The sequence below is a fragment of the Arachis ipaensis genome, chromosome B9, assembly GCF_059453495.1.
Source record: "Arachis ipaensis isolate K30076 ecotype BB chromosome B9, ASM5945349v1, whole genome shotgun sequence".
Taxonomy (NCBI): domain Eukaryota; kingdom Viridiplantae; phylum Streptophyta; class Magnoliopsida; order Fabales; family Fabaceae; genus Arachis; species Arachis ipaensis.
The window spans coordinates 5,111,663-5,136,447 of NC_142444.1; the positions used below are offsets into that span (position 1 = coordinate 5,111,663).

At 31.0% G+C, this 24,785-nt stretch overlaps 2 protein-coding genes across 2 annotated transcripts; both read right to left on the reverse strand.

Annotated features, from left to right (window-relative positions):
- Positions 1–9,084: 9,084 nt before the first annotated feature.
- On the reverse strand, positions 9,085–15,782 carry LOC107619635 (auxin-responsive protein IAA26). The gene is made up of 6 exons (XM_016321934.3): positions 15,317–15,782; positions 14,686–15,196; positions 12,406–12,731; positions 11,198–11,360; positions 9,981–10,045; positions 9,085–9,337 (listed from the first exon to the last, which is right to left on the reverse strand). The coding sequence occupies exons 2-6, from the start codon at positions 15,123–15,125 to the stop codon at positions 9,300–9,302; spliced, it is 1,032 nt and encodes a 343-aa protein (XP_016177420.1). The 5' UTR covers positions 15,126–15,196; positions 15,317–15,782; the 3' UTR covers positions 9,085–9,299.
- Positions 15,783–18,250: 2,468 nt separating this feature from the next.
- Positions 18,251–24,043, reverse strand: LOC107619525 (hexokinase-2). The gene is made up of 9 exons (XM_016321818.3): positions 23,572–24,043; positions 22,518–22,668; positions 22,241–22,423; positions 21,574–21,648; positions 21,277–21,432; positions 21,067–21,165; positions 20,851–20,981; positions 19,578–19,659; positions 18,251–18,791 (listed from the first exon to the last, which is right to left on the reverse strand). Exons 1-9 carry the CDS (start codon positions 23,841–23,843, stop codon positions 18,453–18,455), a joined length of 1,488 nt encoding a protein of 495 aa, XP_016177304.1. The 5' UTR covers positions 23,844–24,043; the 3' UTR covers positions 18,251–18,452.
- Positions 24,044–24,785: the final 742 nt, after the last annotated feature.

Here is a 24,785-nt window from a genome sequence, read left to right on the forward strand (position 1 = left end):
TCGACCCGGCAGTCACATACTCTCCTTCTCCTCTACGCGTCTTAGCCTCCATGCCGGTTCCAACAACTGCTGCCTCCATCAGTTGCAGCCTCCTCAGTGATTCAAACAATACTGCATCTTACTGGTCTTCCATTTCATCAGTCAATGTCGTCTCAGCTTCACCAAAACTATAATTGCTAAGGATTCTATTCACATCCATGTCACCATGATCATCGATATCATCCCTTGAGCTATTCACCTTGTTCTCCTTGCTTGCCCCAACTTCAAACTCAACAACACCATTCCGATTGTGATGAAAAGTTGAAAGCCACTAATCTTGTAGGCACCATCATCATCACCACCACCACGAGCACCACCGCCATCAGCACCATCACGTCATCACCAGAAAAAGAGAGCTCAACCCTGTCACAACCCATGCATCTTGTTTGCTTGCAAGAGAAGAACATCTCAGCAATACAGTCCCTTCTCAACCTGAAGTCCTTGGAAAAATCAGAAGCCGCTACCATGATCACATGGTCAATTATCTCAAATATGTCAGAAGAAGATGAGCAAGACCTGAAGTAACTCCTCCCAATCAAACTCAGACTTCAATTCATATCCCAGCAATAGGAACAACTAACAAATGGAATCACCCACCGATCAAAATTTGATTATTTCTCATGGAGTAGGTAGATAGCACCAATGTCAACATTAATATACAGTTCTCTTTAATGCTTCCCAGAAACCACAAGAAAGCTTTCTGTTGTTCTTGTTGTTGCTATTCTTGTTTCTTGAGTCCTGTAAATGATGAATTTTTTGGTGAGCGATCGAGGATTTTGTTCAACAACAATGAATGCTAAAGTTTATAAATTTATTAACTTAATGGCGGTGTGCCCTTGATTTGGCAAGATTCGATTGGATTCGATTTTAATTGTTGCGCGAATATAGATAAATACTATATTTTTTGGGGAAGGAATTCGGCGATAACAAACAAGATAATAAAAAATCAGAAATCAACCCACACAGCTCCACCAGAAGCCAGCGGTGGTCACTGAGGAAGAGGACGGAGAGGAGTTGGACGGCGCAGCAACAACGATCTCTACGACATTGGGCGGAGGGTGTTCAGTGAAGCAGCATCTACTTATTCACGACAGAGAGGAACTGCGGACAAGGACCGGCGGCGTCATGGTAGAGGAATGTGCAGGGACTGACGGCGACGTAGAACACCTTGTAGGGCGGCGGCGTGGTGGAGCTTCAGGTAGAAGACGAAGAAGCTGCTGAATGTGGGAAGAAGGAAATCCTATTCCTTGCTGGGTTTGGGTTTGACTTGATGCGGATATAATCCGGGTTCGGGTTGAGTTGTCAAGCTAACGTGCCACGTCAGTAAAATTTAACGTCTTTAGTGACAGAATGGATGGAGGGACTAACGTAATTATTTTTAAATTTTTTGAGAATGACTTTGATTAATTTAATCTTTTGAGAATTAATTTAGAAAGCGGGTGATCTTTCAGAGATCAAATTGACTATTTACTCGGTAATAATATATATCTAATATCTTATTAGTAAAAGTTTTTTACTCTTAATAATTAATATATTTATTGTTTTAAAAGTCTAACAAATAATTTATGTAATTGAGTGATATGTAGAACCATTCTGATCCATCATAGTAACAATTAATCAAAATTAATCTTGATTACAATGTTAGGGAAAAAAAATTGAAACTATACCTTATATGCTTTGAGAAGAGTAGGATACTAAAAGTAAAATAAAACTCTATGTATAGAATAATGAAAAAAGGATACCTATCAAGCCGTTGTGGTAGGTTAGTTTATAAATAATAATTAAGGATATTGATTACACAGAGAGTAATAGGTATTGGTGAATTTCAAAGTGGTGAGTAATGCATATTCATGACCATGGTTCCATCTTCCTCTTCCATGGCATGTTTTTAGTACTTTTAATGCCAAATAAGGATTGACATTGACGTAATAATTTAGCAAATTATTATTATATTAATAACATGGGAATGTGATCACAATCAAATAATGAACAACTCGCGCCACTTACCATGAATAATAACTAACCTTTTTAACATGGTTGGGACCAACCATTATTGATTATTCCAAACTAGAATACATACATTAGATGTTGACATTCAATAATAAATAAATATGAAGTACTTTCATTTAGGTTTGGTGTTATTATAGTCTTAGAGATACAGATATAAATCATTTAAGTCCATTTCTAACAATCTTAAATGTACATTCTTTTTTATTTATTAGATCCTTTTTTGTTTTTCGTTCAGGTAACTTTTTTTTTTTTGATACATTTGGTCAGCTTATTTTTAAAAATTTGCTCTAAATTTTGAATTTTATTTTAGAAGGTAAAATATGATTTCTCATCATTTATTTTATAGGTGGGGACAAAAAAAAAATATAAGAGAGAAACTATTCAAAAGTAAGAAATAAGACTTTATCCTCTAAAATAAAAATTTAAAATTTAGAGAATCCAAATTCTATTTTTTAGATTCTTTGCTCGGACAGTCTTACTTTTTTTTTTTTAGTCTTCTATAATATTTTATAATCATTCGTGTTAAAGATTAATTTATTGCTAATGTTATTGGTCAATAAATTATTACATATACAAGACAAAATTCAAGTTATCGATCTCTAATTAAGTGGATAAGTGAGCTGACTACTCAACAATCCAAATTAATTTTGGACAGACTTACTTATTAAATATTAAATATACACTCATCACATAGGCTATGTTTGTTACAAAGAGATGAAATCGTATTTGACAGATGAGATATGGAAATAGACATTGTGTCTAGAAACACTGAATTAGTGTATTTTTTATCCATCCTAACAGAAAGAATACAAAGATACTAACCAGGAACACAACTTATTTTTTATTTTTTTCATTATTCTTGTTAATTTTTTATAATTATATCTTTTATTATTATATTTTTTTTCAAATTTTTTGAATAAAAAAATAAAAATAAATTAAATTTTTATAATTTGTTCTACTTTATCATCAAACAAAATACAAGAATATTAAATTCTGTGTCTATGTCCTTTATGTCTTGTTCTCAGTGTCTTATCTTATCCTGTTTTCAGAAACAAAGACAATCATAATATTTTCTGAGTTTATCTATTTTATGTCCTAAAGACATATATTAAATTTATAAATTAAAATTTTTTTATTAAAAATATAAAAAATTAAAGTTTTTAATATATTTGATTTGTATTCATTAAATGAAAATATTTAAAATTTTTTATTAATAATAAACAATCCATGTTTTCTTTTTTTTTTTTTTAATGATTTTCGACATTACCCTAGTGCTCTGATTTTCTTTTTTTCTCGGTTGGGCCTGAAACTTGGTGGACTTAAATTAAAATATAAAAGGTAATTTCAACAAATATATGCTCCAAAGTGTAACAAAGCCCAATATCAAGCCCAAGCCTGTGACTGAATATTGGAGTCGACCAAAACTAATATTGCTTCAAAGTTCAAACCTTGCTAATACGGTAATACCACAAAAAAAAAAAAAAACCTTCAAACCTTGCTGGTGCGCATTATTACTTTATTAGACCATGTAAAATATTGACAAAATAAAAAGACCATTTATTGTATTTGGTTAAAAGTTTAGTTAAATTTGTGTCCTCTGACCAAAAAAAAAAAAAATTGTGTCCTAATAATCTTATCATAATTATTGACTTATTGCATACTTCATGACTCTTTGAGTTAAACCTTCAAGTGATTTCTAAAATTTACGAATTATATTAATTTAGCCTTTAATTTATTGATTGTATTATTTATATTTTTAAATTTGTAAAAAATACACTTAGTCTCTCATCCTATTACCAACCAATTAGTCTGTCGCGGGCCAATGACATAATACTGACACGCTATAATGGAGTACATAATAGCTAGCTAAGCTTAAAACTAGTTGATCCAATAATATAGTCTTTCTATCAATTTTTAACTCTAATTTTAGTATAACTCCTCTATTGTTCTTCTTTCTAGGGGTGTCTACGGATCGGATCGGATCGGATATGACCGAAATTTCGATCCGATCCGCACTAAAATATCGGATCGGATCGGATCCAATATCCGCAGTTTTTAAGGTTGGATCCGATCCGATCCGATCTATACGTTTGCGGATCGGATCAGATCGGATATCAGATATATCCGCAAAACACAAAAATATTTTTAAAAGCTTATTTTTATTAAAAAAATATCAATAAAATTTTTTTTTTCTATTCTTTTAAATATGTTTACTCTTGAAATAATATTAAACATACTTTTCTTGAATAATAAATTAAAATAATTTAACATATATGATAATTATTAGTTAAAATAAAACATAAAAAGAATATTTTACTTATTTATTTCTTTATTTTTGCGGATACGCGGATATGCAGATCGGATATGCGGATACCAACACAAAATCCGCAATCCAATCGATTAGTGTGTGGATCCGATCCGAAACCCTTACGGATCGGATCCGAACCATGAACACCCCTACTTCTTTCTTTTCTTTTTTTTCACCATCGTTCTTTCCTCTTCCTCTTTTTTTTTTTTTTTTTTTTGTTTAAAATTAAAAGCAGAATTATGATTAGATGTGCAAGTCAACATCATAAAAATTCTATGCGATCAACTAAACTCTAAATAGCCATGCACTCACACATACAACAATAAACTATGGTACTCACACACAAACAAAAATTTTAGAAATAGCCATCAATCAATCCAAATAAAGTTGTATTGAAAAAAATATCCATCTTCTCTATGTGAAAATAGAACATAGAAAAAAAATTTTATTACCCACAAAAGACACATAAATCCTAGCAAATAATGAGCAGCGAAAAATTTTCATCAACCTACACAAAATTTTGACTAAACAGACACAATGACGCATTCCTAAATCAAAAGGCTATAAATTTTTTTTCATCCAGTACAAACTTACCTCTGTGTTTCGCGAAGAACTTTTTCTCCTTCCGAGCTCAATGACTACGATCACGGACAAAGCTCAAAGTGTAAGCAGACTCCACCAAATCGAATAGTTTCACCGTTCAAACCTTAGGCACCAATTACAGGCGCGAGAATTTCATGGCGCTAAACGTTTGAGTTCAGAAGAAGAAGAAGAAAATGAAGTGATCAGCAATGTTGGGGTTTATTTCTCTAAATTTGTCAAACAATATCGTTCTAGTGCGTTTTAGCGCCAAAAACCATATGATGTCATTTTATGGTGTACAACGTGGCACTCATTTGTCATGTCACCGGCCAGCGGCAGGATAATTGGGCGGAAATAAGGTAAGGGATTAACTAGATGCATTTTTTATAAATTCGGGAACAAAAACAGTGCAATCGGTAAGGTAGGGATTAAATTGGTGCAATCTGTGAATCTCAGAGACGACTTTGGGGTTTAATTCCATGTTTGGTTTGGCTCCAAATAAATAAAAATAAAAAACCTATGTAATTGTTTTAGATTAAGAACGATTTTGATCCCTAAGGTGTAAGTTGAAAATTTTATTGGTTTCCAACATTTTTTTGCATTCACATTCGTCCTTAAAGTTTAACTTTATTTTAAAATTGTTCTTTTTTACTTAAATATTAAAATTTTAGACCAAATTACTCCTAACAAAAAATTATAAAATAAAAAAAAATAAGAGAAAGAGAGTGTTTGAAGTTAAGGGAGAGAAAGAACCACAGGGAAGAAGAAGGGGGAAGGAAAGAAGAAGAAGGGGGAAGAGGAAGGTGGCGACTGACGACGCCGGCAAGGGAAGACGTTGCGTGCTGCTGTCGCCGTTTCTACTCCCGTATCAATGTTTCCATGAGTGGGTACAGACGGTAGCAGATCGGCGAAGGAGGATGTCGCGTGTGGCGTCGCCATTTCTGCTCATCGCTTGCTTATCGCTGCTCATCGCTTGCTTATCGCTCGCTCACTGCTTGCCTGGTTATCGCTGCTCCTTGCCACTGCTGCTCCTCGCTCGCTCGCCGCTCGCCGTTGCTCCTCGTGTGCTCGCTGCTGTTAAGGTTCCAATTTTTTTTTTTTATTTTGGTGATTCTTTGATATTTGTAATGCAGATTTGTTGATTCTTTAGTACTAATTTCTGCTTCTGTTTTCTTTTTTACATTATTTGTTGCTACCTTGTTGTTGTGCTTTTGGTATTTTTTGTTTATTCCTGCTTCTGATTTAAAATTATTATTGTCGCTGTTGGTGTTTTTTGTTAGACAAAGAAGAAGAAAAACTTAGTATTTTGGTGAAGAAGGTTGCTGGAGAAGGGTGGTTAGAGAAGGGTATTTTGGTCCAAATGACGATTTTAAAATCAAGTTGAACCTTAGGGATAAATTTAAATACAAAAAAAAAGTTTGGGGACGAATAATATTTTCGGCCTAAGCCATAGGGACCAAAATCGTATTTAACCCTAATTGTTTTTGAATAAAAAATACTGAATTTTAAAAGACACAAAGCTATTTGAAAAGAAAAAAATTAAGAAAAAATCTAGGAGATGAACTACAATATAAACCAATTAAATTAATTCTATTTTATTTTTTATTTTGAAATTTGACAAATTAAAATAATAACTTATTTTTCAACTAATTAACTAGAGTTGAGTTCACTCTTAGTTGATTTTTTTAGCAAAACGAAAAATTAAATACAATGATTTTAACTTTACCAAAAACTAGTAATAGTGGTGATAAAAGCAGGGACCAAACTAGATGGAATAATAGAAAGGAGCCAAAAATTAACATCATAATAAAATAAGACAAATAAAAATTTTAAGAAGAATTAAATTAAAATTTGTATATAATTTATATAAAAAAAATAAAAATTTAGGGGGGCATTGCCTCTTCCTCACTATGAGGCTCCGCCTCCGGATAAAAGCAGAAAAAAATAATTCGATAACTTAAAACTTATACCAAGATATTTACTTTTTTTTTTTTTAATATATTTTCTATTGGAGACATTAGCTAAGCCTCCTTCTGATTTTCTAAGCCAGCTTTTTCCATTTGTTGGAGGCACCATTACAATCTCTAAGAACATGGGTGGATACAATGACCCGTGAACCTTTATTTGTGATATTTTTTCAAGTGTCTATCGCGTTCAAAAAAGAAAGAAAACCATCATTTATACATACATCACTAATCCTTATTAGTTATTACCCTATATTTGTTTTTATATCATAGTCCAACTCGTATCTCAACTTTGCAAAACAAAACAAATATGGTTGCGGATTAAAAGGAGAAATAAAAGAAAAAAAAAATCACTTACTTGTTTGATTGTTGAATCCGTCTTTTCTAAGCTAGACATAACCATAGGAGTATATTTAGCATTAGAAAGTGAGTAAACTATATATTATTTGATTTATTTCTAACTAGAAAGATTTGAATGTTGATAATTCTAACTATGAAATATATAAACTAACTTGATGCACATCAATAGTTTGATTAATTAGTTCGACAAATTATCCAAAAGAAGTAGAGGCCTGCTATATATACAAGTCTTTTTGGCTTATAAATCTTACAAGTTGGCACAAGTCCAACAAAATACACGCATTACATTCCCACATTCAAGAGTAAATAAACGCACCTTATTCAACCACTTCCTGTTTCTAAAGCGTGCTATTCACTATACATTATGAACAACTCTTCTTCTTCTTCTTCCATGAAAATGAGTTTCTTGCCAAATTTGAAGATAATGGAACTTCAGAAATACACCCAAACAATTACAGAAATTCACCCAAAGGATTATAGAAATACACCCAAATAATTACAGAAATACACCCAAAGGATTACAAAACTACACTCAAAGGATTTAAGAAATACACCAAAAATTCGTTGAAGTACACCTTATGCATAATTCAGAACTCTTTTTTTTTCTCCTCCTCATCTTCTGCTGCTTCTTCTTCTTCAAAAACGATTTCAGAGTTTGATGTCAAAAAACAATGGAAATCGAGAATAACAAAGAAAGAAAACAGAGAGAAAAGCACGTAAATGAAGAAGGAGAAATAGAAGGCAAGAAACGAAAGAAAAGAAGAAGAAGAGGAAGAGGAAGAAGAACGTGCAGCAAGAAGAAGAATAAGGTGCAGTGAAAACGTACAGTAACGGTTCGAAGCGCGTTAATATAAATGACTTGTAAAGACTTGTATAAAAAAACGCTTGTATGTGGAAAATTTTTCAAAGAAGTAGTTTGTTGGGTAATATTATCAAACGTTTTAGATAACTTTATTGTACTAATTTATTTTTTTTATGGATATTAAGTTAACTTACACATTTTATAATTAAAATTGAGGATGATAAAATCTTTTACAAAATTGGTAGTTTACTCTCGAAAAGATCAATATTATATATTTATATATCTCATATTTGTTGGAAGGGAGCCGCTCAAATAAAGATGTCAAAAATGTATTTTTTTAAAGGTGATTTTTAATAATTAAAATTTAACACATATAATCAATTAAATTGTGTTATTTTTATTAAAATTAGATCGAATAAATTAGTTTAACCAAAAAATCAATAAATTAAATTTTGAACCGGTCTAAATTAACATTTTTATAAAAAATAACTAAAATATCCCTATTATATATATATATATTGAAAACTCTAAATCCTAACCCTATAACTAGAGAGAAGTAAAGAGCTAGAATTTAGAGTTCTCAAAAAATATATAATAAGAGTATTTTAGTCATTTTCTATAATAAAGATACTGTAGTCATTTTTTATAAAAAAATAATATTAATTTAGACCAGTTTAATATTTGATTCACTATTTTTTCAGTCAAATTAATTTGTCAGGCTTAATTTTAACAAAAATAATACGGTTTAATCGATTATATATGTTAAATTTTAATTATTAGAAAACATCTTAAAAAAAAAAGACATTTTAGATATCTTTATCTGAGCGGTTCTCTTATTGAAATAGTAGCAAAAATTCAACTCGAGCCTTTGTAAAATTCGAATCCATTCTTACCAATTATCCAAACCAATTTGGCAATGCAGCTTCCACTTCATAAGATCATAAATTGGGTATAAAAAAAATGCAATAATAATCATAGACATGCTTTTAAAATGACCATAAAAAAATCATGTAGAAAATGAGCAACCCTACAAAAGGGACTTAATTAATTAATAATACAAGCCAAAACAAGTTAGTGAAATTATGAATACATGCATATCCGTTTAAGTTTTTCCTTGATACATTCATAGACATTAGAAGTAGAAAATTTCATTCCTTGATGCATTTTAACAAAAATGTGTAATACAAAGTCTCTTCAGCTTTAAGCATGGAACAAGAATTCATAGCCTCAACCTTCATTTTGAGTGGTGTATGTGGCCTTGCTTACCACCAACTGAAAATTAAACAAGAGAGTTTTTTTAATCATATTGATGCAATAAAAACAAACTAGGGGGAGAGGGAATATAGTAATTAACAAAATTTCATAATTAAGTTGTCAACGTTAAATTAAATTTAGTGAATTTGGATTTTGCTTTTTTAATGTTCAAAAAGAACATGACGACAAGATCTTGGCTTCACCATTAAATATTAATCAATATTGGTTACATGAGTAAAATAAAAATAAATCTAAAAGGGTAAATAATTAATGGTTAAAATATGAACATAACAAGGTCATATTATTATATTTATTTTAAACATGAACAAGTTATTTATTTAGTGCATGAATGATTAAAAAAAATTTACTTTAGTGCTTGAGTATCACAGCATGGTACCATTGACATTATTTAATTAAGAATTATATCATCTAGGAATTAGTAATTCGTAACTTTCTTATATTTACTTAAAAAATGTTTGAAATATGAATATGACAATAAATTAAAGGTCATATTTATTTTAAACATGAAAGGATTTTAATTAAAATTAGTACATCATGCATGCACTAACTAAAAAATAATCCAAGGATTAAAATCTATGCATGGGAATCATGATAGCATTGTCCAATTAATTAATTAATCAAGATATCAATTCAAACTCACGTGAAAGAGCTGCAAGATCAGATTTCTTCAACACTCGCAATCTCTTCACTGTTGATACAAACATGCTGCCAAAAGGAATCATATAACATATATAGTAATAACAATCATAGCTTCCAATAACATTTTTCTAGTAATTAATAATGTTGAAACCCAATTATTGCAAAGTGATCTATAGTTTATTGTATTGGCCAGGGACAGTCATGCAAATTTTCACGTGAGAAAGAGACACCTTAATTTTATGTGTATATAGTTATTAGAAAGAGACATAAATAAATAGTGCTCATATACTTTTAGAGACACAAAGTATAGAGGGAGATAATTGTTTAGTTCTATGTTAATTAAGCATTGGACATCAAACTATAGTAAAATAATAGAGAGAGATTGTTAAGAAAGATACATTTATTTAGAGGCTGTTTGGACAACACTTATAATTTTTTTAAAAATATTTTTTATTATATTTTGACATTTTCATCCCATTATTCCACTATACAACTTATAATAATAGATAATTTAGATTAAAGATAAAATATATTTTTTGTCTCTGAAATTTGTTAAAAAATTTAAAATATTCTTAACTTTTATTTTATTTCAATTTTGTCTCAAAAATTTTCGATTTACATTAAATATATTTCTAAAAACTAAATTTTCAAGAAGCTTAGGACTAATCCAGAAATGATGCATGACAACTATGTCTAATTTACTTGTATTGAAGATTGTTCTTGTAAAATTATTGCTGAATTAGTCCTAAATTTTTTAAAAATATGATGCAAATCGAAAATTTTTTGGGACAAAATTAAAAAAAATAAAATTTAAAAGTATTTTAAATTTTTTAACAAATTTTTAAAACAAAAAATATACTTTATCCTAGAGAAATATATATATATATATTGTAGTTTTTGAAAAACATCTAACTTTTTAAATAAGCCCGTGTTTAAAAGAAGCACCTACATTACACAAAGATTGCCACAAAAAAACTGAATAATATAATTTGAATAGTAGGAGGATAGATAAAAATAAAACAGACTATTTTGATCTTTTCATCTAAAAAAAGAATAACAATTAAAATACTAACACGTATTATATTAAATAATTTAATTAAATTTATTAAATTATTTAACTATTTTTAGTTATTGTTTTTACATAAAAACATCTTTATGTAACTCTTTAAAATAAAAAATTAAGATGAAGAGAGAGAGAGAGAAGAGATAGATGGTTACTGCCATGGGACATCCCCAAGAAGCATCTTGTCTCCTTCATTATCTTCATAAATAAGAGTATATTCCCCACTTCCATCTAATACACCCGTTGTTATCATTGTTTTCTCTTCCTCTTGCTTTTGCTTTTTAATACTTCCACCACCACAGGAATCTCTTCTTTGAGCTGATCAACAACAAAAACAAAAATAAGATTTATTTCTCTCTGAATCAAGTTTCAGTTGTATCTGAATTCTCACCTTGAAGTGATGTTATAAAACAAAGAAAAAGTAATAATAAATAAATAATAAAAGGGTAAAGTATATTTTTTGTCACTAAAGTTTGACAAAAGTTTTAAAAATACCTCCTAAATTTTATTTTGTTTCAATTTTGTCTTAAAAGTTTTTGATTTGCATCAAATATATCCTTGCCGGTAAATCTTCAAAAAATTTAAGACCAATCTAACAATAATACAAGAAAATTATGCTTGATTTGTTTGTATTGAGGGTTTTTCTTATGAAATTGTTGTTGAATTGATCTTAAATTTTTTGAAAAATTAGCCGTCAAGAGTATGTTTGATGCAAATCGAAAACTTTTGAAACAAAATTGAAACAAAATAAAACTTACAGATATTTTTAAAATTTTTGTCAAATTTTAGAGACAAAAAGTATACTTTACCCATAATAAAAGAAAGACAAGTTCGATATACTCATTCACTTTTGGTCTGTCTTATTGTCAATCTTTTTTCGCCTAAATTTATCGGTATTCAAAGTTCATCAAGTAAACTTCAACTTATTTTAATTAATTATGGGTTTAATTAAGTCTAACTCATTATAAGGATAAAGCTTTTTTATCACTAATTTTTTTTCATCCATAAAATTTAAATAGAAGAGCTTATTTATTAAAGAAAACAAGAACTCATCCACTAAACCAAAGAAATTGCTGATTTTTTTTTATCAATCTTAACAAAACAACTAAACAAGAGAATATAATACCCTGTGAAGAGTATTACGGTGGCTACTTCTGTAAAGATATCTTTATGTTAAAATTATATTTTGAACGGTTAGACGATGGTTTAGTCAAACATATCAAATCATCTAACGATTCATAATATAATCTTTACATGAAAATATTTTTATAAAAGTATCCACCTTATATTAAATGATGAACAAACAATTTTGATTAAATTGCCTAAAAGAAAAAAAAAAGGTCCACAAACAAAATAACGTTACCTGAAAGGAGGTCTCTAAAGAGGTGGTCAACAACAGAGGAAAGTTTGTCATAGCTGCCATAAGCATTAATATCCACTTTTCTCCCAATTGGAATTCCATCCATATTGATCTTCACAAACATGCCTTTATTAGGGGTACCACTAATGTTGTTAACATGTTCCTTATTAGTAGTATTATTAGCAACCTTGTCTTCAACATTAAGATTAAGATTATGATGATGGTTGTGGTGGGACCCAAGAGGGGGCTTAGAAAAAGTGCTTCCACTTGCATTGTTCTTCCTGAATGAACGAATTGGAGGCCAACCCACTACTGGACCAGCTGCACTTCTGTTTTTGAGGTGGTTCCATGTACAAAGTTTAATCATGAGAACCAACAGGATACGTTAGTAGTTAAGCACTACATGTACATGACCTATGATACACATTGATTGACACAAACACGGAATACGACACATCGCTGGATACAGCGACACACTGATTCTAAAAATTATCAGAAATATGACATACATGTACAATATAAAGAATTTTTTGGATAAATTATAATCATATGTTGATATTTAATGCTTTTTTAATTATATAAATAGTTTTAGATATTTTTTAATTATTAATTAATAATACATATCATTTTTTAATTCATTTTAAAAATATAAATTAAGAATGAACAAAGGTTAGATACACCAACATGTAATTGTATTTGAGTGTATCTAAGTGTATCTCCCGAAGAAATGAACTTCGTGTCCAAAATGAAAGTATCTGCAGTTCATAGATAATGAAGCTCTATGTTATGATTAAGAGCTGTGATGACTTTATCATCCATCATTTACTGTTGGATTGAATTCAATGTAATCCACACTCTATATCCAACAATTGATCATAGTAGATCATAAATGAATCGGCATGGTGTCTCCTTAAAAGGAAAACTTAGTTAGAGGAAGTAACACCATCAAAGTTCAAACAGAAAATATTTCTCCTAAGCTGATTTTTCTACAACCTTTATACTGAATATATACAAATTTCTGGTGAATAGCATCTATTATATTATACATAGTTAACAATGCAGAAATTTCTGAACTCATGTATGTCATATACATTAATTTGATCAGAATAAGAATTAATCATTAGAAAAAAATAGCATGAGGATATCAATCTTCCTCAGCATAAGCTTACAATAGTCTAATTCCAATTTTGAGTCATGTTAGGTGCTTAGAAGTTTAATTGAATCAATTTTTTAAATGTTCAAATAGCATTTGCTTATGCTGAATGAAATTGGTGAGTGAGTGAAACTAAGAATAAAAACACAAGACAGAGGTTCAGGCATTCACATGGCAAAGACAATATCAAATTTCAAGAAAAGATAAGGAAGGCACATAATTGATGACAGATAGTATCAGCAAACAGCAATCAGATGCAGACATCACTAAAGCATCGCATGGAAAGTGTGTGTAACAATACAGAAAAGAACAGCCAATATATATAATGAATATCACAAAGATTTCATAGCTAAAGTTGCCCTTCTTTTTAGGATGAGTACTGTGCAAATATGCCAAAATCATTTTGCAATTAATGCTGGAATCTTCATAATTGGTTCTTGCACTAAAAAGTACAATGGACCACAAACAATATCAAATCTGACCCGGCTGGCAAAGATTCTCTCTAAAAGTTTAACATCAAAAGCAACTAAACTTTGTTCTTTTTATCAGTGAGATCACTTATATTGATCAAACAACACTATAATAGTATTTAGACTAAATTGTATTTTCGATACTCTTCTATTCATAAAATATATACTAACCTCTCTTGTTATTTATGTTATAATACAACACTCAAACACTTTATTTTTTAAATGGATGTAAAAGTAGTGTTTTACATAAAGGTGGACCAAAATAGTGTAATACAAAAATATGGACAGCGAGAATTTGTTAGAGGGGAAAAGCAATTTTGCTGAGAGCAAAAAACTCGTTAACTCTTCTACTATTGACTTGTGCTTTTCACCCTACTGAAAAGAAATTTTTTTCCGAACTACTTGCTTCCATATACATGTTAATCACACAATTAAGGCTATTTTTTGACATATACATTTGAAATTCTTCCATATTAATTTTTTTCAGTCACAGTTAGAAGTGTATATTTTATATTTTATAGATTATGACATTAACATAATATTACGTAAGTTTCAGGGGAAGTAATTGTAATTTACCATAATGTTTATGAATTATGATTCCATGTCTAAAAGTTCAAGAAAGACACAATATATGGAAAGAAGGGAGAAAAGCTGGAGTACCTTTTCTGAGAGCTGTTGGGGGCAGCTGTATTTGCAGAAGAAGGTGATGATAATGCTTTCTTCTCTGCACAGACTGCACCATTATGAAACTCTATCACTTCAGAACGACATGGTTGTGATGATGATATTGCATCCTTTGATTCCTTTCCCACCATTGACATGTTCTGAAGAAATGATGAAGCTTTAGCCTTAGTAGCCTGGTCCTGGTGGTAGTTGTAAATTCTCTGGGATGAGAAGTAACCAAGAGAGAGTGGTGATTGATCTGATTCATCACTGTTTCTTTCTCTTTTGTTTTCATTGTGATGAGACCAATAATCTTCATCTTTTTCTTCATCTTCTTCATCTTCTTCTTCACCAGGTGGACCAAGTCTTAGTTCTAGTTCCTTTTCCTCTGAAAACTTGTTGTGGCTGCTTCTTCTCCTTCTTCTACTATCATCCATCTTTTACGCATTAAAACAAACACTTTGTGTGCAAGGAAATAGAATTGCCCTTCATGCAACAACACAGCACACTGGTTCATGCAACAATGGCCCCAAAAAAAGTGTCAATACAATTGAGAAACACAAAGATAAGAATTAAGATAAATAATACAAATCTCACACAACAAAATAGTAAGTAGTAGTGCACATACCCTAATCAATTTCTTTCTAAAATGAACTTGGATGAAGTAATTGAAAGACTTTGATATATGAACAACTTTTGTAGCCAAGGTAATTAACCTTGGAAGGCCTAGTACTAAGAATTTGATCACAAATAATAATTATCACAGGTCAACAAATTAAGATCCCTACCAAAGAAAAAAAAGAACACAAACTAAAAGCAAAGGAATGTAATATAATAGCATGAAATTGTTGACTAGATTTTATATTTGCAAATATTTTATTCCCACACGTTTGTTTGGGTTCTTTTTAGTGTGTCTTTCCAGTTTCCACCTTTTTGAAGAGAGGAAGGCAACCAATCACTCGTAAGTGTTGGTTTCAAATCGCGTATTGTGTATGCAGCAACTTATTGGTTAGACCTTTAATAGAGTTTAGATCTGTAACGGACTAATTCTTAGTCTGTCGAACTAAAAGATACCGTAGACGGATTTGGATACTCTAAAGTTTGAATTTCACTTTAGAGAATAAAAAGTAATCTCTCACCATTGATTTCATAGGTGGGACCAAAAATAAATATAAAAGAGAAACTATTCAAGAATAGAAAATCACACTTTACTCTCTAAAGTGAAATTCAAATTTTAGAGAATTCAAATCCTCGTAGATAACCAAGAAGCCGGACAAAAAAAAATGCATGGTATTTTAAAATTGCATGTTTTTTTCTTTTATTTACGTAATACAATAGGCTGCATAATTTTTTTTTTCATAAACAATAAAATTTTATGATACGCATAGTTATATACATAACTATCTTTTATTATAAAGAGTTTGGTATTAATTTTATAAAAGGGTGTATTAATAAACACGTTATACAGTAACTATAATTAATAATTATTGATATTATATCTCTAATACATTTTTTTATATAATTTTTTTTGAATTTGCATAAATTTTACATTTTTTTCAATTTTTATTTATTTATCTTATACTAATTTTTTTTGGACTAACAAGGATCGAACTCTAACTTTTTTATCATAAAATTTTTAATACTATATTATAAAATCACTTATTTAAAAAATTTGACTTAATATGAAAAAGACATAAATAGTTATATATATATATATTGCTAACAATTACAACTGTGTATTAAAACTTTATTGCTGTATACATAACATTTCTGGTACTTTATGTTGGCAATAAGAAATGATGGTTCATTATTAGAAAGTCTAAATTTCTCTTGAACTAGAATTCAGACTAAGTTCGTAGATGAATACCAAAAATAGTAATGTCCAAAAATCTAAAACATGATTGAAGGGAATTATTACACACGCAACCTTAGAGCCCCTAAAATAATAACGTTAGGCAGCAGGTTGTTTGGCAAAGAAGTAAAAGCAAGTTGCAAGGACCTCTCATCAAAGATACTTACATTGCCTCTCACAATTGAAAACGTTTGACAAATAATGCCTTTGCCTACTAACTACTAACACCAAATATTATACTCTACATGCCCCTCAAAACACACTTGGTAGTTAAATTCTGTCTTGTTTTACACTTTTACTTAGAGAAAATACAATTTTATTGTTGAAATAATTTATGAAGACCTAAATTTTCGTATTTTGTATCTATACCAATTTAACTACGTACCGTTGCATAGTATAGTTTTTTTTTTTTTTTTAAGTTAGAAATGAGATTCAAATCCGAGATCTCTCAGTGAGAATGGGGAGACTATGTCTTTGAGCTATAGCTCATTGGCCTATAGTCTTATTCTTTGATATATAAATAGACTAAAAATGTTATTTGTACACTAAAATCAACCACCAATGTATTTGTGTATAAATACGTGTGATTTAATTTATTTTCAATGTGTATTTATATTCCAACATGTATTTAATACTAGTGGCTGATTTTGGTGTTTACCTAGCATAGTCGATAAATGGACACATTTTAGTTGTTAATTTAAATACAAAAATGTTATTTATACACCAAAATCAGCCACTAAAATTATCCACCAATGTATTTATATATAAATACATGTGTGATTTAATTTATTTTTAATGTGTATTTGTATTCCAATATATATTTTATACTCGTGACTGATTTTGGTGTACACGTAGCATAGTTGATTTAAATATCATAATTCAGGTATCCAATTCGGCATGTAATTAATTATGGATCTGGAAAATATCAAATCAGAAATTTGTATTCAATAATAGGGTAGATCCACTTTAACTAAACTTGCATTCAGCACTAAATAACAATTGAAATAGTATGAACTTGTTTTGATTGTAATTATCAAATACCAAGTTGGGTGTCCATCACTAGGTACAAAAAAGTAAACACTTCCTCAAGAAACTACTACTAATATATTAATGACTCTTAAATAAAGATATATCTTTCTTGTTTTGTTTCTTAAAACGGTGTTTCTGTTTCATCTTTTTTTAGAGTCAACGTGAACAATTTTGGTTAACACTTCAAAGTCTTCATTAACAGGAAGACACTTGGTACACTCAAGTCCTTGATGGCACAAATGGAGGCAAAGTAAAGGTTGTTGCCTTTAGTTAATGATCTTTATTAATGTTAAATGTCAAAAACAAAGTAGTAAAGTGCAGGTTAAGTTGGTCGTATGAGACAAGATCTAAACATCTTTTGAGGTATTAAGAGAAACGAAATAAAAACATATTGCTTACCTTGTTATCAGGTCATAAAATTGAATTGATTGGGTCCTTGCTTGTGTTTATTAATTTCCTCACCTTACTCAATTTCAAATTTGCCTATCACTGTACCAATTTGTTATTGGCAAAGAATTGAGTAGTTCACTTGTTATAATGAGATGGCCAATTAAGTTTAAAGGAGACTAATTTGCTTAAAGAAACTATTTCAATTTAATTGTGGCACTGCAAAATTTGTTCACATAACTAAAATACAGTGGGATGAGAATGTGGTTAAGACAAATACAAGAAGTAAAAAAGTAAAGAATTGTTCTGAATGAATTAAATATATGAATGTATAGGAATGGTGCCAAGGAAACGTTGCCTTAAACAATAAGTTTAAAGAGCAAAATTTGCCTTAAAACAAGAAGTGTAAGAGTCAACTCTGTAGAGGATCAAGCCGGGAAAAATGACCTCCAAAAAAATTGATACAAACACAAAAAATAATAATATAAGTGGTAACTTAGCCTTCAAGGTACTGAGAATGAGAAGCAGCAAGAAGAGCAGCACCAATTCCAGAACCATCCATGGAGTGCTTTATGACAATGTTTTGTGAGACAACTTCACCAAGCAACTCAGCCATGGTATCCTCTAGGCACTTGCTGTATGCATCATAATGCTCATACAATCCACCATCCATGGCTATCACAAACCTTTGACCCTCACCGTCATTGATGGTGTCTTTCCCCAGCTTCTTCAGGATACCCAACATGCCGGCAGCGGCAAGACGAGCGCCGCGTGTAGCAATAATGTTGCAGAGCTCAATAACCACCTTCCTTGATTCCAATGAACTATCTTGTATCTAAATATTGTACAAGGAGAAAATTAGTAAAGTCAATAAAAGTATCATGGGAAAAATACACTTCAGTGCTATGTTTATAGAGGAAGTTAGTGTCACATTTTGCAAAATATAAGTGCTGAGTATTATGTAACCTAAATCTCGAAAAGGTTAGTATAAACTTCAATAAATGGGGGGAGGTTATATATAATATTGCCTAATTATATGGGAGGTCAATGTAGTTTACCCATGTGTAAATGGAACTGACAACTTTTAAAAGCTAGAAGTTGCAACATGAATCACAAGTTCAGATAGAACTAAAATATTGAAAATGTAATAAAGGTATTCAGTATGCAGTTTAGTATTGATAAACTTTCAGTTTAAGAGTTTAGTACTGTCAAATAATCACATATTACTTGCTGCTTGACCCTTTACATAAATTTTGTAAATAGTTATACCCTTAGAATATCTTTGGATTTCTGTTTAAAATATCAAACCATGTTTAGACAAAAATCTGTGAGAAATCCTTGCCTAAATAAACCATTGTGTGAAGGTTTTCAAATGAGAAACTAACATGCGTTCAGCAGTGTGCCAAGGTCTAATCAAATCACAATGTAAAAGAAGAAACAAAAAAAAAGAAAATATTACACTGAACAATGTATCAAATTAAACTCTTCAATATGTGAATTTTGTACCCTAATTATAAGAGTATAGATAACCTTGATATCACCAAAGGTTGAAATAACTTGCATAACATATGCAGAAGAAGCTTTCCTATAAATATTAAACTGTATAGAGAATTTTATATACCTCAAAAATGGTCTTTAGTTTGTTCCCAACTACACTGAGATCAGCAGATGTGTCATGATGCATTGCAGACATGTCAGGTGTCCTGCACATCCAACACTCATGGTCATGACATAAAAGTTTGTCCCAACAATAGTAGAATTTCAGATTTGTATTAAAGCATAATGTAAAATCCCTAAACCCTAAAAACCCCCCATTCTCTTCCATTCAGTTATATTATTCCCTTTAGTTACAGCACACTTTACCCATGCCACGCATCCCGCACTCTTCACATAATTCCCAATTACAATTAAGCCCATATAATTATTAATGGATACCTAAGACAAACCAATAGTGAGCAGTATATTAACTATAAACACCTGTAGTTAACTAACTAATCACAGTTTTCATATGAAAATTGTACTGAGTATTGGAGACTTTCATTAGGGATTCAAGGCCTGGACTATCCAAGGTCTACTTTCTTAATGCCCCACAGAAGTTGGAGCCTTCAAACATACCATAAGACATATAAAAAAGCATTGGTAAAACATAATTATGCAATCCCTCTGCATGAGTGCCAGGTGGTAATCTGATAATGGACTCTGATCACTAAACATGGGAAATGAAAGCTGTCATTTAGATAGTTATTACTCTCATGAGAAAACCTTTGATACGTGTATTAACAAAAACTCTCTCAGACTGAAGATACACTAAAAATCACCAGCAACAAACTACCAAGAATCCTACTCCAGATGAGAATGGATGAATGTCAGTGCATAAGGTTCCCCTCTTAGTTTCTATTATGATGGCTATGAAAACTTGAAAATCTCTCCATAAGCTTTACAACTAACTGTAAAGATCTCTCATCTAGCCACATTTCCTATTTTATTATTAAGAAAGTACTAAACCTAGAAGGATCCTTCTATATCCAGTAGACACGACAAAAACATTCTTTTGCACATTTCCTATTTCATTAAAAAACGCAATCACTCTCTTCCAAAGTGAGTCAGAGATCGTTGCTTTAATGGCTAAATGCTTACCCGCAACAGCAATTTCAGAATAAATAATGAGAAACCACATATTCTATTCCTTCCTATTATACTTTCAAACGTTCATTGTTCATTATAAACAAAGCATGCAATAAGTGTCTATTTGCTCAAATTCAACTATTGATATCAGAAGCAAGTTTCAAGGTGAATATTATTTGAGCAGGTGGAGAGAAAAGGAAAAGGGACACAACAGAAAGAAAATTAATTGGATAAACTGGATCCCAGTAATAGAAAGGCTAATTTTAAACCTTAATGTGAACGGAACTTTCAATTTTGGAGGAACCGTGTCCCCGAAAAAGGAAGCTTCTTCAGCCATTTTACATAGCACTCTTCGAACAATATCTCCCAAATACATACCAGAAATTATCTTCTCATAAACCTGGAAATTAGAAATGAACAGACAAGTCATATAACCCCCTTTATCAAGGCAGATATTATGGAATCTAGAAAGAACATGAATTCACCTGTTCACCCGGGTTTAAACTCTCCATATCTAATGCATGATCAAACTCAGTTAAGGGAAGATGTGAAGACCGGAAATTTCCCCACTCCATGTTAATAACCTGCAGCCATCTCATATGAATTCAGAGAGGTTGGAATGTTTATTCTACCGTTCATATCAGATAATCTGTAGCCATCTTACACTAAAGAAAAGTAAGACAGAAACTGGTTACCATTTCTCCGGACTTGGGCAAAAGACCATGCCATTTTGGTATTGCTTGAGCACGCTCTACATATGCTGCATTTGTTCCAGTACCTAAAATAACAGCAGCAATGACATCTTTGTCTGTGTATCGACCTCCAGCTAATGTTCCAACTGTATCATTGACCTAGTATATACAACGAAAATAAGTACATACTGAAAAAAAAAATGCCACAAACAGAAATTTGACTTTGGAACACTAAAAATTTTCAGAATAAACAAAACTCTTGAGAATGAATGTCATTAGAGAGTCCAAAACTTCAATTACCAGAGCTGTTACACGCATATCAAGGCCTTGCTTCTCCATGGCTTTTGTCAATTCTGCCACAATATCCTTACCAACCTATTCAAACAACACAAAAAAAAAAAGTATAAATGCAGAGATAAGCTATGTCCCTCAATAAAATCTCCTAATGCCTTTATGCACTAAGCATGAGTTACTCCACATAAACAAGTTACTCTACACCTTGAACCACCTAAGGAGGGGATTCTAACACGTTTTTAACAATAAGATACCCTATACATGGAAAAGTCACAGACTATACATGGGCAATGTAAACTTTCAGCCACTTCTTTAAGAAATAAGTGGAAAGAAATACAAGACTTAAACAGAGAAGTGATCAAACTAACTACTTTTGATAGATGAACTGACACTTTATGACATTTAGAACAAGAAGGAAATAAATTTTGGGCCCTCATGAACATATCCTCAGTAACTTATGTAATGTAGTAAGATAATATGATGATTATTATTAACAATAATTTATTATATCAACTTGTGATGTAACTGTAAATTCAAAGTTGGGGAGTCAGAATTGAGGATTTAGAACCTAATCATTAATAAATCATATCCACAAAGTGCCATAATATACAGCAAGAAGATTCGACTTGAAATGAAGTAAATGAAAGAAAAGGAATCAGGATGCGGTATTAACTGTATCATCTATGGAGAAGCCTTTTGTCCACTTTATAAGGTTCCCAGAATCAATTGATGTTTGCATGACAGGGAAGGAAAAGGTGAAACCTAGTTCCCTCTGTCTACCAGTAGGAATTTGAAAATCTGGTCCTTCTTCGGCAACAAATTTCGCAAGTTTTGATGCAATAAATTCAAATAGTGCCTGCATCAGAGTTTGTTTAAACTTTTTAGTCATTGTTTCTCAAAAGACTTGCACAAAGAAATTAACAATTGTTAAGGTAACACAAAGGACTCACACTTGATGATCCAACCATCAACTTAGGCGGAATTGACACCTCAGTAAATTCTTGACTAACAATACCACCTTCCTTTCCCCCGAGTTGCACACGTAATACACGAAAGTTAGTTCCTCCAAGGTCCAATGCATAAAATAGTCCTTCCTCATCCCTAAAAAAGGGAGGGATGCATCAAATCAGTGCTCATTCGCTGTCTCCATAGTTTTAAAATGTTGAAGAACAACTAAAAAAGAAAGGGGGAAAAAAAGGAAAATTTTGACAATGCAAATGGATTTACATTCATCAAAAGAACAAGAACTCAAAACAAAGAAAAATAAAAAATGTGTTTCCGTCTAGTCCATGAACAAAAAACAGTCAAAAATGTATGCGTATCATATTTGTATATAAAACAGACCCTCCATTCAAAAACATCTCTCAGTTTGAATGACTTAGAAAATCTGTTACATTTATAGTCCATGTAATATTGGTGTAAAGTTTTATCCATATACATTGCATTGTTAATGTTACATTGCCTTATAGAAATATATGTTTCATATTACATTGCCTTCCATTTCTCTCTCTATCACTCTTCATTAATCCTCAAACCAATGCCAAAATGCCACTGTGACACACAAAAAAGTACAAAACTTCCGTTCCAAAACATCTATTATCACTTTGAAAATCTTATACATTCATAACTCAATGTAAAATAATGTAAATTGCATCCAAATACATTAAACACACTAATAGACCAAGTTTTCAAATTGACAGCTATTTTGAAACCTTATATTTTCATCCAACATTACATTGCCTTGCACTCCCATCTTTCCAAAACAAATGCCTCTTCCACTCTATATGTTCCTCGAGATCCAAATACATTAATTTCTCGAGGAATTCAAAAGCAAAAGGAACGCTTATCAAACAGCATTGTATCCAACAACAGTATTGATATTCATATTCATATTCATGCAGCATAGGACTCAGATTAAGATCAATGCAGATAGATAGATAGATTAATCGGATCAAAGAAATTGAAAAAGAAACATGAGATTAGAGAAGAGAGAGTTGTTACTACCCAGTGGGGAGATTATCGACGTAAGTGATGAGCATCTTGAGCTTACTGCCACCCTCAGATGCGAGACCGGCGTGCATCTCAACGGTCATGGCATCCGCCACCTGTCTCAGCTTGGCGATAGGGGTTGCGCACTTCTCCTCAACCTCCTTCACTATCGCCAATGCCTTCGCCCTACGACGCCATTTTCTCACAAACCGGCGACCTACCACTGCTGCTACAGCCACCGCCGTCGCCACCCCAATCACCGCCGCGACCACCACCACTCGACCCATAGCTACTACTTGAAAGAATCGCTGCGAATTTGGAAGATTGTGTGTGGTGTCTAATTACATGCCATATGATGTGATCGCCATGATCGAGAGTGTTTTCGTGTTGAGATTTATTTATACGTCTTATTACAAGTGGCAATGGCTAAGAAAAAAATGCATCTCCTATAAAAGATGGCTAAGAATGAAACAAAAAAAAATGAGGTTTTTTATTCAAAATGGATAATAATGTAAATAAATACTTGTGTTAGGTTATGAACTCTTCTAAGTTGTAAGTTGTAACCATCCATATTTTACTTACTTTTTGTACTTGTTAAGAAGAGTTATTATTAAAATAACCTTTTATTTTCTTTTTCAAATATAACAAATAATATTATTATTCTATTAGGTTTTGTTTTTGAAGATAAAACAAGACAAGACGAGAACAAAATACAACGAATAGAGATACAAAATTGTGTGTTCTTACATTTTGTTTGGTGATAAATTAGAACAAATTATAAAAATTCAATTTATTCGTATTTTTTTTCATTCAAAAAATTTGAAAAGAAAAATATAATAATAAAAAAATATAATTATGAAAAATTAACAAGAATAATAAAAAAATAAGTCGTGTCTATGTATCTTTCTTATCAGGATGAACACAAAATACACCAATTTAATGTCTCTATTTATATTTCATCTATCAAACACGATTTTATGTCTCTATGTTTCTATCTTAATATCCTGTTTTTATAAAAAAAAATATAACTAATTCAACTCAAATAAATATAAAAATTCAGAATATAGTAAGAATTATTTATCTTAAATTCTAGACTCTAAATTATAACTAATTTAATTGCTTAGATTAAAGGTTGCATAGAACAAAAGCACAATGTAAAGGCTTCTTATACTTCACGTAATCCACCCTTCTTAAACGTAAAAAGAAAAGACAGATTAAGGAAAAACTAT

Bases quoted from the DNA above. Each gene is read 5' to 3' on its own strand.
- LOC107619635 (XM_016321934.3), bottom strand. From the start codon at position 15,125: ATGGATGATAGTAGAAGAAGGAGAAGAAGCAGCCACAACAAGTTTTCA. The intron at 10,046-11,197 runs GTAACCATCTAT...TCCTTTTGGCAG, and splicing joins CTTGGGGATGTCCCATGGCA to CATGTTTGTATCAACAGTGA. The intron at 9,338-9,980 runs GTGAGTTTGAAT...TTTAATTTTCAG, and splicing joins TGATCTTGCAGCTCTTTCAC to TTGGTGGTAAGCAAGGCCAC.
- LOC107619525 (XM_016321818.3), bottom strand. From the start codon at position 23,843: ATGGGTCGAGTGGTGGTGGTCGCGGCGGTGATTGGGGTGGCGACGGCG. The intron at 22,669-23,571 runs GTAGTAACAACT...TCCCTTTTTTAG, and splicing joins GTCGATAATCTCCCCACTGG to GGATGAGGAAGGACTATTTT. The intron at 21,433-21,573 runs GTAATTGAAGTT...TGTATATACTAG, and splicing joins ATATGCGTGTAACAGCTCTG to GTCAATGATACAGTTGGAAC.